Below are 13,027 nucleotides of genomic sequence, written 5' to 3' on the forward strand. Positions count from 1 at the left end.
ACTTGTATACTGCCCAAGAAAGCCATAGATGCTCCTATTGTACGAGTAGGGTGTTCTCTAGTATGTGTGGGCAAAGTTCTCTTAGCTTTGGCATAACATGTTTGAATTCATTTAACTATCTATTTGGAAATGCCTGGTTTAGAAATAGGTTTCAGTGTGAGGGGGTGTGAAAGCAACAAGTTGTTTGGTTCTACAAAACTCTTTAGTTCTATCAAAATAGTACATTAAAGCTATATTTACATCTAATGTATGAGGGGCTCTTTCTGCAACTGAATCAGGTTGTGGAAAGAAAACTGGTAATTCAACAGACTGGTTTAGGTGGATAGGAGAGACTCCCTTTGGTAGGAGTTTTGGGTTAGTTTGAAGGACTACCCTGTCTTTTTTTAACTGGAAGAAAGGTTTTTCCAAGGATAATGCCCGGAGCTCACTGACCTATCTGAGAGACGTGATTGCTACTAGAAAAGCAACCTTCCAAGGAAGAAATTAGAGAGGGCAGCTATACAACGGCTTGAACGATGGACCCATAAGTCTGGTAAGTACAATGTTGAGATTCCAAGCAGGTGCAGGGGGAACCCTTGGGTGAATTACTATTAAGTCCTTCCATGAATGCTGTAATACGTGGCACTTTGAAAAGTAGTAAGTGTTGTCTGTTTTGCAAGTAGGCAACAACTGCAGCCAGCTGCAGGAGTACTAGTATACACATGACCAGAGGTCTGCAAATGAACCAAGTAGCAGACTATTTTGAACAGTGGCATGAAATGGGTCAATATATTTACTATGGCAGTAGAAAACAAATATTTTCTACTTTGCAACGTAACACGTTCAGATTGTGGGCTTACGGGCTTCTTTGAGAATGGTAATACATTCTGGTGGTAGATTGAGGTAACCAAACTATGACCACAGGAGCCAAATCACAAGGTTGATTTCTCCATGGTTCTGAATGAGAAGATCCAGGTAGAGGGGAAGCTTCTCGTGAGGCACCACTGAAAGTTTGAGTAGTGTGGTGAACGATGGATGTCGAGCCCAAGTGGGAGCTACTAGAATGAGGGTGAGACGTTTGCCTGAGTTTCTGAACCACAAACTGAAGTAGAAGGAGAAGTGAAAAACAGGCAAATATCACTTACCAGTTCATCCATAGAGCATTGCCCTTTGATATGGGGTGTGGGAGGCTTGAGGTGAAGTCTGGATATTTTGTGTTGTCTGCGGTTGCGAATAGGTCTATCTGCTGGGAACCCCCCACCTGTGGAAGTATGCGATGAGGACTTGCAGGTGGAGGACATGTTGCCACATCCTGCTGAGGTCGGCAAAGTTGCTGTCTGTCCCTGGGAAATGTTGTGCTAATAGGTAATTGTAGTGACGTATTGCCCAACTCCAAATTATTTTAGATAGGCGTGATAACTGTAGAGAGGTTTCAGCCCCCTTTCACCCCCTTGTTTTTGTATGGCTGTTGTATTGTCTGTCCAGACCAAGACAACTTTGCCTTTCAGGTGGACTAGAAAAGCTTCAGTGCTAAGTGAACTGCCTGAAACTCCAGGTAGTTGATGTGAAGGGTCTGATGTTTGGTTTTCCAGAGACCCTGAACTGTGAGATTCTGTAACTGTGCTCCCTATCCTGTGAATGATGCATCCGCTATGACAATGATCTGGGGAACAGGGTCTAGAAACAGCCGCCCTTTCGATAAGTTTTGTGTGTTCCATCACTGTAGAAAGCAATGTGTGTGGCTGTCTACTAACATTAGGTCTTGTAACTGACCCTGTGACCACTGACCCGCCAGACATTCTTGCATATGTAGTCTGACATGAGTCACTATTGCAATTCAAGATGCCATCATGCCTTAAAGTCTCTGAACTGTTCCGACTATTCTGTATTGGTTGGGATGAAATTGTTCAATCAGCGTTGTGATGTTGTGGATCCTGGCTTCATTTGGGTAGGTAATCCCAGCTGTGTGTTGAGAATAGCCTCTAGGTGTGGCTGAATCTGTGAAGGTTAAAGATAAGACTTTTGTATATTGACTGTAAACCCCAGCTGATGAAGCTGGAGACTGGATTGAGTATGCTGCAAACACAACTGACTCGTACTGGGTTTGATGAGCCAATCGCCCAGATATGGGAAGACATTAATGCTCTGTCTGCGTAGATGTGCTGCAACTACTGCTAGACATCTGGTGAATACCCGGGGAGCGGCTGTGTCTCAGAATGAGAACGCTTTGAACTTATGTGTTCCTGCTATCACAAACCTGAGGTGTTTGTGATGCGCTGGATGTATTGGGATGTGGAAGTAAGCGTCCTTTAAGTACAATGCAGACAAAGTTGACTTGTTGTATTAGGTGAATCACATCCTGTAGAGTTACCATAGGAAAATGCACTGAAAGTATGTAACGATTTAATGGTCGGAGGTGTAATATGGGTCGAAATGATCAGTCTTTTTTGGGAATGTAAAAGTATAGGGAATATACTCCTGAGCCTTGCTGTTGAAGGGAGAGAGGCTCTATGGCTCCTTTGAGCAAGAGAGCATGTACTTCTGTTTGCGGAAGGTTACATTTTTTGTGGAAAGTTTGTTTCTACGAGGTGGGATGTTTGGAGTTTTTTTTTTTATGAGCTGCAGACAACCATGTTGGATAATATCCAATACCCAGTTATTGGTTGTGATGTTTCCCCAGTTGTGATACAAGTGTTGAAGCCTTCCTCCGATAGGTGTTCAATAACCAGGGGAATGAGGAAACAGTCAATGTTTTGAGGTAGAGGGAGAATTGCGAGGGGATGCACCCTTTCCACGACCCTTGGAATTGTTTCCTCTTTACGTGCCTCTGTAGTATCCTCTTGAAGTGGAGGTGTGATGCTGTTGCCTGTATGAGGCAGAGGCATCCGAGGGTGTGGTCTTGATGCCTTGCTTATATACGGGGCATTGAAAGGAACCACAAGGAGGAGGGTTTTGTGACGTCACAATGGATTTTGCAGCAACCTCTGTGTCCTTTTTCATTTTTTCTAGTATTTGGCCCACCTGGGGACAAACAGGTGTCAATTATCAAAAGGGGCATTCAGACGTGTCTGTTGCACTTCTGGGTTAAAGCCAGAAATGCGTAGACAAGCGTGTCTGAGTAGCAGTATGCTAGTTTTGATATCCCTGTCAGCTGTGTCCACTGAGTCTAAGGCACATCTGATTGAGTTATTGGAAATAAGCTTACTGTCCTCAACAATTTGATGACCTCTTTTTATACTCGTCAGGGAGATGTTGGCGTTCCTCCATTTTGTTCCAATGGGCCCTGTCATCCCTTGCTAACAACCCTTAAGTGTTAGCGATTCGCCAATGGTTGCCTGCTTGAGCAGCAACTCTTCCCGCCCCGACGCATCAAGGTGTTTAGACTCTATCTGGTGAATGGGCACACTCTGTCTGTGAAATTGCTCTTTTGCGGGCATTGGATAGTATCTGAGAGTCTGGGGGCAGTTGACCTTTGATATAAGATGAGTCTGAAGGTGCAGCTTTTTACTTTTTATCCTACACCGATGTAATAATTTATGATCGCACTGCATCTTTAAAAATCTCATCTGAGTGGCAGAGCATCCCTTTCAACATGGGCAGATATTGACACGCCCTAGTAGCAGAGCGTTTTGAAAAGAAAATCATCCTCAATAGGGTCTTTGTGTAGATGGATCTGGTGACATGTAGCCGCCCTAGCAATTAGTTCTTGGAAGGATGTTGCTCCATCTGGAGGTAAAGGTTTAGCTCAGTAGAGGTCTGGGTCAGTATACCCAGGAGGGTCAATGCCATAAGTGTCCCAAAGATCTGTGGGCTGCTGACTTGCATCATCCTCTCCTTCCTGATCCCCAATGTAAGATTGTGGGGATCCCTGTGGAGTAATGTCAGCTATATCATTAAGTGAGTGATGTGGTGAACGATGAGGTGGTGAGGAGGTGGTGGAGGAGAAGCCGGCAGAGGTGGCTGAATAGGACTGGTGGCAATATCCTTTTTTTGGAGGGGCAGGAAGACCATTGACCTTCCCATAAGAAAGCTGGCGTTTGGATGGAGTAGGTGCTGCCTGCACTGCCTTTGCCAAGATAAGACCCGTAGAAGGCTGAATGTGGATCTTCTTTTGTTTCAGATCGAGTCTTGCGGACACAGTCTCTAGAATAAGTTCTGGGGGCCAAGAAGGAAGACTTTGGTACCAAACTTGGTCTTTGTTTCGGAGCTGCTGTGGTCAGAGCCAAAGCGGTGGAAGCCAGGGTGATCGGAACAGATGAGGTAGGTGGTCTGCTTGGGATGGCAGAGGTCAGTTTCAGCTATGCTTTTGGAGCCAGGCACAAGGGCAGGGCTTCCTTAGCAGATGTTCGGTGCCTACGTGGCCTGTCGACAGTGGTGGCCAGGGAGCTGCAATTTCGGACTTAACCAAATGTCTTTTAATGGGCTGGACAGGGGCCTGGGCACTCAGTGCACACTGTCCAGAAGGAAGATCATGGATCTCCATCCCGAACTCAACTTCGGAGTCTGGGGTGAAAAGGGCCTCCCCCTCTGCTGCCGGGGCCTCAGACAGTTCTTCCTCTTGTTCAACATAATGATGACCGAAGATGTTGGGTATCTCTTCCAGATCTCTACACTGCATTGCCTGCTGACGCGCTCGACAAACCTGCCATGTCTTCTTCGATCGAAAAGATTGGCAGGACTCACAGTTCTCCTCCCTGCGATCGGGAGACAAACACAAGTTACAGACCTGATAGAGGTCGGTGTGTGGGCATTTTGTGTGACAGTTGGGACAGAACCGAAATGGAATTTGTTCCATTAGCAGCGCATCGTTGGTCCAATCCAATGAAATGAAAAGGAAGGTCCGAACCGGCAAGGCCTTAGGGCTGGAAATAGAAAACGTGGAATCGAATTGCAATACTGAAACGCTAACGAAAACACCTCCAAAGGGTGCAGAGGTTTACAATGGTCTGAAGGGAGCCCGAAGAACACATCCGAACCCGATGGTAGAAAGAAAACAATCTAAAGATAGTTGATGCCCGTGTGGAATATCACAGAAAGAATGTCTGTGGATATGCAGAGCACACTCTAGCGGTAAAAACTGAGATGGAGCCTAGGTGCCAGGTGTAGATGTGACTCTGACTGACAGCAAACGGCATGAATAAATGGAAGTCACAGGCATCAACTCAAACTAGAAGAAATGGAAGAAAATATGCAAAACCTAAAGCAGGGTAAGATAGTGCAGTGAAAAGTATTTTACACAAATTAAGTTGCTGCACAGCAAATTACAAGCAATCCAGACCAGACACCAATGCAGATCGGAGATTGGCGTCCCTTACATCAAGAGTCCAAACAAGCTGCTGAGAAGGTAATACTAACACTTGGAAACATTGTAATTACACATGGCAAAACAGTTCTTTGGATACAAATAATGTTCTTTTATTTTAAAAAATTCTAAGTTGTAATACGGACTATCAATAGATAAGATTTTAGGATACCTTTGAGGATTTATTCAAAGTGGTCCTACTACTCCAACTGAAATCACCAAAGAAGTGGCACTACTTTGTTGATGCTGCAGTAAAACTGACCACAGACCGACCAAAGCGGAAGAGAGAAGGAATTTAATACAAGAATTGAAGACTTATATACATTTCGAGACCCACTGAGGGGAAAAAAGCATACGCAAGAACGATAACATCTGAACATTCACGGCTTCAATTGTTCAACAAGTGACTCAAAGTTACTCTTTAGGAGGAATTTTAAACTCCTAGGAGCGTTTTTCTGCACAGCGTGAAAGAAGACCTGGGCAAACTAAGGTCCTGTGGTACGTACACTGCGACTGACATGGTACATTAGAAAAAAGTTACGAGTATTACTCACCTAAAGGTGCAAAGCAGCAGGAGATTAGGTTTCACACCGACCAGATGGCGGGATGTGCAAGGAATGCTGTGATAGATTTTCTCATTCTGTTTTAAGATTCCCAAATCCTGCCTCATTTTACCAACCCAGTCTGCCACTAAGCCTGTCGTGAAACGGACACAATTTCTGCCTTTCTAAAGGAGCAGCTGCAATCAAAACCTATGAAAGGAAACGCAAGGGGGAGCTCCTCTTGAGCGTATTGTGGAATTTTATGATCGTGGAATTATATGTAAAGCACTCATCCATTTCCATATCACATCGTGAATGATGTGAACCAAAAACAGTAGGGGTAATACAGCCTAATCTGGTGACTTCTGTCGGTGGACATGAGTGAAATACGAATGTTTCGTATGTACACATACCACAGTGACAGCAATTAGCGGATTTTTTCCAGCAGCGCATTTTGTGGTGCTCCCGTTTACGTGCACCATATATACACACGACAGACCCCTAGTAAGGGTGGGGTCGGGAAAACCATGCTACATTTTAACACACACCACCTGAAGGTAATACATCAGCCAGCCACGCGGTGGCACTGTACAACAAGGTAACAGTACAAGTACCCTGGGCAAAACGCAAGCCACTCTAAACCCACAGCCGTGCTTTTCCCCTCACGGTTTAGTATTTCGAGTTCTGCCAAAACACCGTGCCCTGGGGACAACACGCTTTACATAATGGTCAAGTGCGTACATGCCCACCCTCCCCCTAAGCCTTTTCGGCAGATACGAGACAATATTTCAAAGATTTGTATTTGTTGCTATCGAGGAAAAGGTCAAAGTTAACTTCGGCCTGAGGGTGAGCAGTGCGCGCCCTACACGTATTACCCCAGATTACTCCACGTCTCGCGGGTCCACAGAGCGCACGGGACCGAGAAGAAAACCAAAGACCACGGGCGCGCTCTGTTTGTTGACGGTATTGAAAGGTTTGGGTACATGCATAACCTTATGGGAGCCCAAGACGGGGCAAGTACGAGCTACACACGAGGGCGGGCGAGAAAGCATAGCTTGCCACAAGTTCGGCTGGCAGTTCTGAAATCTTGTCTGAATGACGCACTGCCATTTTTCAAGCAAAGTTCAGAAAATAAAGGTTACTGGGCGGAAAGGTAAACCTTCGACCGTGTTCGGGACCTTCTGCAATGGCTGTGTACTAGGTTCCAGCGGAATGTCGTTTATTAGTAAATAATGTCAAGATCAGAAACACAAGTTCACTGTAGGCCATGCCCTGAGGCACACCCCTCCGAGAGGCAGTGCAGAGCTAGGAACCAGAACATTATATTACTCGAAAGCTTCTCAGTAGAAGTTTATTTTTTCTTGATTAAAGAAGGATAGACACCTGGCTATGACCAGTACTGAGCATTATGGAACGGACGATAATTATTATTTTTATTTTTTATTAAAACGGAAGTAAGTTAACTAAAGAGGCAACTTCAGCATTTCTGCATTGAACACTGAAAAACAAAGCGGGGAACTTTACTTTACTCAATTAATGTGACAGGGGAGTTTCCTGGCACCTGAAAAAACAGCGAGGTGTGGAGCTGGGTGGGGGTAACATAGGGCCATGCAGGAAAACAACAGACAAGGAGAATTAGTGAGCAGAAGGGAGAAAAGTCTATTGGCTAAATCATGAACTTCGCTGCCGGTTCAGAAAACGTGCGAGTCTGAGCAAAGCACACCTGACAGAATTGTAAGCGCTTGGAAGCTGAGCCATTTCAATCGATCTATGTCATTTGCAGGAGACTCAGAAGAAACCAGAAAAGACCAGTTCTGTACAGAAGAACCCTAGGCCTAGCGTCTATGCAGCAATTTAAGTTCAGTGCAAGGTGCAGATTAGCAGAAGAGGAAATTTAGAAGCTTTCTGTAGAAAACCGTCCGGTGGCAGTCTAGTCCAGACGAAAGGCTCCCGAAAAACTATGAGAAATTGTGGCAAAATTCAATATGTGGATCACCAGTAAACTCGGTGAGATGATAAGTGTGGCAAGTATGATCATCTCCCTCAAGTAGCCTGGAGCAAGACTAAGGAACTTTGGGCCATATGCATCATTATTTGAAACAGTGATTACCTAATTGCGATTTTCTTAGGAAACAAAATCACTTGGATGGTGGCCTGGTGGGCTCAGCAGACCAACAGATCTGTGATTGCTTTTAACTAAAGCAAACTTTTTTTTCATGCAGCCAATTTTCCTTAAAAAACAGGATGCGTTAAAAAAAGAAAAATTCAAAGTTTTCTTTTCATTTTTTAAGAGTAGATGGTGGTCCCTGGGACGACTGCCTGCTCTTAAAAAATGTTTTTGCATGCATTCACAAAGGGGAATGGGGACACACACGTCACTTGGCAGCCTTCCATCGGTGCAGAACTGGCAGTGCCACATAAGTGTGCAGTTGTAGCCACCATCTCTTTATGCTAATGCACTGTCACCCTTCCCCATCAGTCCTCTGTTGATTTTGTTGTAACTAAGGGCAATAAACAATTAAATCCACCCAGTTACCCATTTTAATATTCCCTAGCCGTTTGAAGGTGGATCAAACAAGGCCAACTACTCAGTTTTCAGAAATCAAATCTATCTGTAGAACAGCAAAGAACTCTACACCAACAAAAATAAGTTTGATCAAATACACTCCAGCTTAAATGTTCTTGACTATACCAACAGCCTCGAGTCTTGAGTTTGCATCAAAGTCTACTTTCAGCTGAACAACAGTGTATATTATGCAAGGCATGACTCTTTGAAAGAGCCAGCCTTCCCTTTTGTTTTCACATCATAGCCTGGAGCAAGCACACAACAATGGTAACAGATCAATTGCTAGAGGTACAGAGGCCAGGACATCGAGCATCATGGGCATGTCAATTTTCAGCCACACTCCACTATCTGACCTGTTTTTTTTTTTACTTTAACATATGTCAAATAATATATATAGGCAGGGCTTAATTTGCACCCGTGCTGCCAGGGCTCAGCACTTTTTTCTAAACACTGATGATTATTTGTGACAATTCACCACATGGTGGAGACGCCTATTTTTTCAGGCAGTTGATCAACAGAGCGTTTAAAAGGGTGTGCCTTCAGGAAAATTACTGTGTGCCCTGGTACTACATTATTTTTTAACAAATAAAACTCCGTATGTAGGAAATGAGTAAGTGGGCACTTGGTCAGGTTGACTTTGGATTCAAATAAGACTAGAGCTTAGACCCATTCAACCATAACTTGTGTGCATCAACTTCTGATCCATCCAGGCTGAGGACAATTGACAAGGTTGTCCATCAACTTTTAATTACTGTATTAACATTCATATCACAAAGCATGGTCACAAATAAGAATGATTTACTTAAGGTAATTAAAAAAATAAGACTTACCGCTGCGGTCGCAGGAGTGTGAATGTGTATGGCACATCTCACATCTGGACGCATGGAGTAGATGGCTGCATGAGGACTGAAACCTGAATGGTCTATTCTTAAATTGGTAATTCCCTGCTCAACCACCTCTCCTATAATATTTACTTTTACCTGCGAAGAAACATCCAAAAGAAACCATTTATCCGTGGGCCACAAATGCAGGTTACTATCTTTTTCAAACAGTGTGAACTTTGTTTATATAGAACACAGTGACACACATTATATTATAGTTACTTTAAGCAGCAATTTTTGATTCAAAGTATCAGACACACCTGTTACAAATAAGAGTGAAAATATACTATTTACATTTTTGCTCAAACTAAAGGAAAGATCCAAAGTAAACACATCTTGGACAGCACAACCAGCCAAGAAAAAGAACCAAACGCTGGAAAAAGAAGACAGGCAAAGGTGAAATAGGGCGGGCCCTGAAAGGTTTAGCTGCGCAAAACTCGCCTTGCTGTTTAATGGCAATCACAACTATTCTCACTGGCAAGGAACATGTGCCTCGTTAAAAGTCCAGAGGCTGCTAGTGACACCTGATGAAGCCAGGCTAAGAACATGAACAGATGGACGCTCAACTGATCAACATTTAGAGGAGTCTCCCAAATATTCTGTCAATTTTAAAAGCCCCTCCAATCTTGCACCAACTCAGTCGTTAGCCTAACTGACAATGCTCAGAGGAAGCTGGTGTCCCATTTATTTTATCTTGTACAGCACTTTTAAAGGGAATGGATTATACAGTATAATTATGCAGGAGAAAAAAGGCGCACAGGGTTTGCTGAATTAACAGCTTACCATAATGAAATAGAATAAACCATTAATAGGAACAGTAAGGAGACAAACTACTTTTAAAACATTTTTTTTAAAAACAATACAGGTAGAAGACTGTGGACATAAAGAAGGGCATTTTAGAGTTCAGAGACAAACGTCTGAAAGCGCAAAGCCTAGAAGCACAGAGGGAACGAACATGACAGAAGAAGACTACAAATGGTATGTGGGGAGCTAACCAGAGTGTTAGGGTGGGGCACGAAATGAAAGCATAGAAAAGGGAACTGAAAGCGCCCGCAGACATGGAGCCAAGCAAGGGCTAAACAGAAGAGGAGCAACATGAAAACAGAAAGCACAACCTGATAAAATAAAAACTGAGGGGTGAGGAATGGCCAGGAAGGAAAGGAGACGGCATTTTTTTTTTTGGGAGGAGTGGGAAGATTTTGGGTGGGGGGGGGGGGAGGTTATACAATTTAAAACCGTCTTTCATCGGGACAGAGAGGAGAATTAATGAAAAACCATTACTATGCGTGGAAGTGGTTAGAACGATAGAAGATGGATTTAATTAAATGAACAATAGGAAGGAAAGAGAAGAAGATCCAGGATAAAAGATATTCTATTTCTGACAATCTGACAAAACGGTACCAGCAAGTGAAGAATAGTGGATCCTTCCTCACATTCGGATTGTAACTATTCCTTCTGCAGATCCGGTAATCAAGAGTAGTTAACACGCGTTTGTCTGATCAGGCGCGGAATGGTAATGCAGCTTAGGTAACTCGAATAAATCCATGGTGTAGGAGGTCCCTCTTTGGGTATCGACTGTTTACGGATCCTGCCTCCTACTTCCTTAATAAGATCACTCCCCTTCACGCAAGACATTACACGTGTGGGTGCTAGATCACGAGGCAGCCTCTCCGTGTTTGGGATTATCTACCTTTCCCCAACTCCTCCAACAGGGATTAACTCTAGGTGTAACACAGCTTAAGTAACTCTTGAATAACTTTATGGTATGGGGGTCCCTGTTTGTTTATCAACTGTTTACAGATCCTGCCCTCTACTACCTTAATAGGATCACTCTTCACGTTTGCTCTTTCGGATAGCATTGACTGCTTTGACTATTTTCATTTTGATCATTCACAAAAGATGGCCCACATTTTTGCCATTGAAAAGTATATCTGGGAACCATGTCTACATATCAAATTTGAAACTTAAGTGCTTTAGCCAGGTTTGAATGCTCAAACTGTACCCTGAACAAATATAAAAAACTGTGGGAATCTATACATCTCTGCACGCTTAGATGCACACCTCTGCTCTGTTGTCACTTTCCTAGCCTCCTGTGGCTTATCTCTGGTAAATACGGACCAGTTTAGCTAATTTTCCCAGGCTGCCTGCAATTATGAGAGAATGGAACTGTTTTGCTGACGAGACTGAGCACTTTTTCCATGCGATACGGATTTCAATATTACCTCAAAACCAGTACCGGGTATGGGTTGCTTGAAAACCTGGTTTCTAGTCCCGATGCTGCATAGTTCAGCTTAGTTATTCCACTGAGTCCATTAGAGTGAGGACTATACAAAAGTGATGTGGGCGCTTTAAAAAGTTTTGGCCATAGCAGGTATGGAAGGGTCACCCTTTTCATTATTCACCTCTGCAAATAGGAAAATGACTACCACTGATTCTTCATGACCTCGAAGACCAAATTAGACAGTAATTCTCTACAAAAATGGAAAGAATTATTTGATGTGAAAGATGTCGAAGATCCTGAAATACACTCAGCTTTCCGCTGCACATAGCCTTCCCGTGAATTTATCCCTATAGCTTGCGTTGGTCTTCTAGATCTGACGTTTCCAGACAGTCCTGCTTCTCCACTCTGCCAGCCTTGCTCCTCATACTGTGAGTCACCAGGGAAAAGGTTCTCTTTCCGCCAATATAGGGGTGGCACATCTAATAAGGGGTCAGGCTGTGCCTGGGCTGCTACACATGTACGACCAAAGCTGTAATGTGTGTTCTAATCACACATTACCTTGATGGCAGAAATTTATGTGCACCACTGACAGAGAGGTTGGGGTGGTGCTGAAGACTGAGATATATAAAAAATAGTAACAGTTCTTTATCCTCACTACCATTTCACACTCATCTTCTTTCAGCCTTTTCCCTTTTAGCATTGTATTCCTTTTCTTCAGCCTTTTCTCGGTAGGCCAAATTAAATCCTTCAGAAATTACCACTGTTGTTACCAATTGGTTATACATCAGTAGGTTTTACATCAAAGTCTTCGGAACAGATATATTTTGGGAAGAAGGAAATGTTGAAGATAGTCATGTATCTTGATGCTGGGATCAGCGCAAAAACCTTCAGTGTCACTGCCGGCACCACATAATCCTAGGCATTAGATGAAACTTGATAAGGATCAGAAGGGTGCCACGGATGCCAAATGCCCATTACAAGATTGTGGTTCTGTCTTTCTGCTCTGTAGTTCTACACAAAGCGAATGACCCAATTCATGCATCTATATCATGACCAGCAAACATGCAGTATGCATATCTTCATAAGGAGCTACCTCAGAAACAACTCTCCAGCCATAATCCCTTAAAGGCTTGAAGTCTATATTCTTTTACTAATGTTATGCCCTTTTCTAAACCACAGCTTCCTGAATAAGAGATGTTAACCCTACCAACCATGGAAAATGAGAGGCCCAAGGTGCCCAGACACAGGGATATGAGTGGGTGGCGGGGAACAAGAAACATCAAGGCCGGCTTTGTGGGGGAGGGAGTGATGAACAGCATACTCTGGAACAGGGGAGAAGACAGACAATTGGACAAGGCCTGGGGGTACATCAGTGCAGTGGGTGAGAAGAATATGAAGGCGTTAGCTAAATTAGAGATACTGTTCAGTGAAGATGAAAGGAGAAAGTAAAAAGCACAGAAGACTAGACAAACTATGTTCCAAGCAAGGTATCTTAACGTATGCTTGAGCCACTTGTCAGTTCACATACTAGCCAAA

General features: G+C 43.6%; 1 protein-coding gene across 13 annotated transcripts in view; it reads right to left on the reverse strand.

Annotated features, from left to right (window-relative positions):
- Positions 1 to 13,027, reverse strand: part of ADD3 (adducin 3) — a 300,537-nt gene that overhangs the window by 72,132 nt on the left and 215,378 nt on the right. For all 13 annotated transcript variants that reach the window (XM_069239417.1, XM_069239425.1, XM_069239424.1 and 10 more), the window contains one exon: positions 9,220 to 9,369. In XM_069239417.1, coding sequence (XP_069095518.1) covers positions 9,220 to 9,369 — 150 coding nt within the window. The remainder of the gene's footprint in view (positions 1 to 9,219; positions 9,370 to 13,027) is intronic.

Source organism: Pleurodeles waltl, chromosome 6, assembly GCF_031143425.1.
Source record: "Pleurodeles waltl isolate 20211129_DDA chromosome 6, aPleWal1.hap1.20221129, whole genome shotgun sequence".
Taxonomy (NCBI): Eukaryota; Metazoa; Chordata; class Amphibia; order Caudata; family Salamandridae; genus Pleurodeles; species Pleurodeles waltl.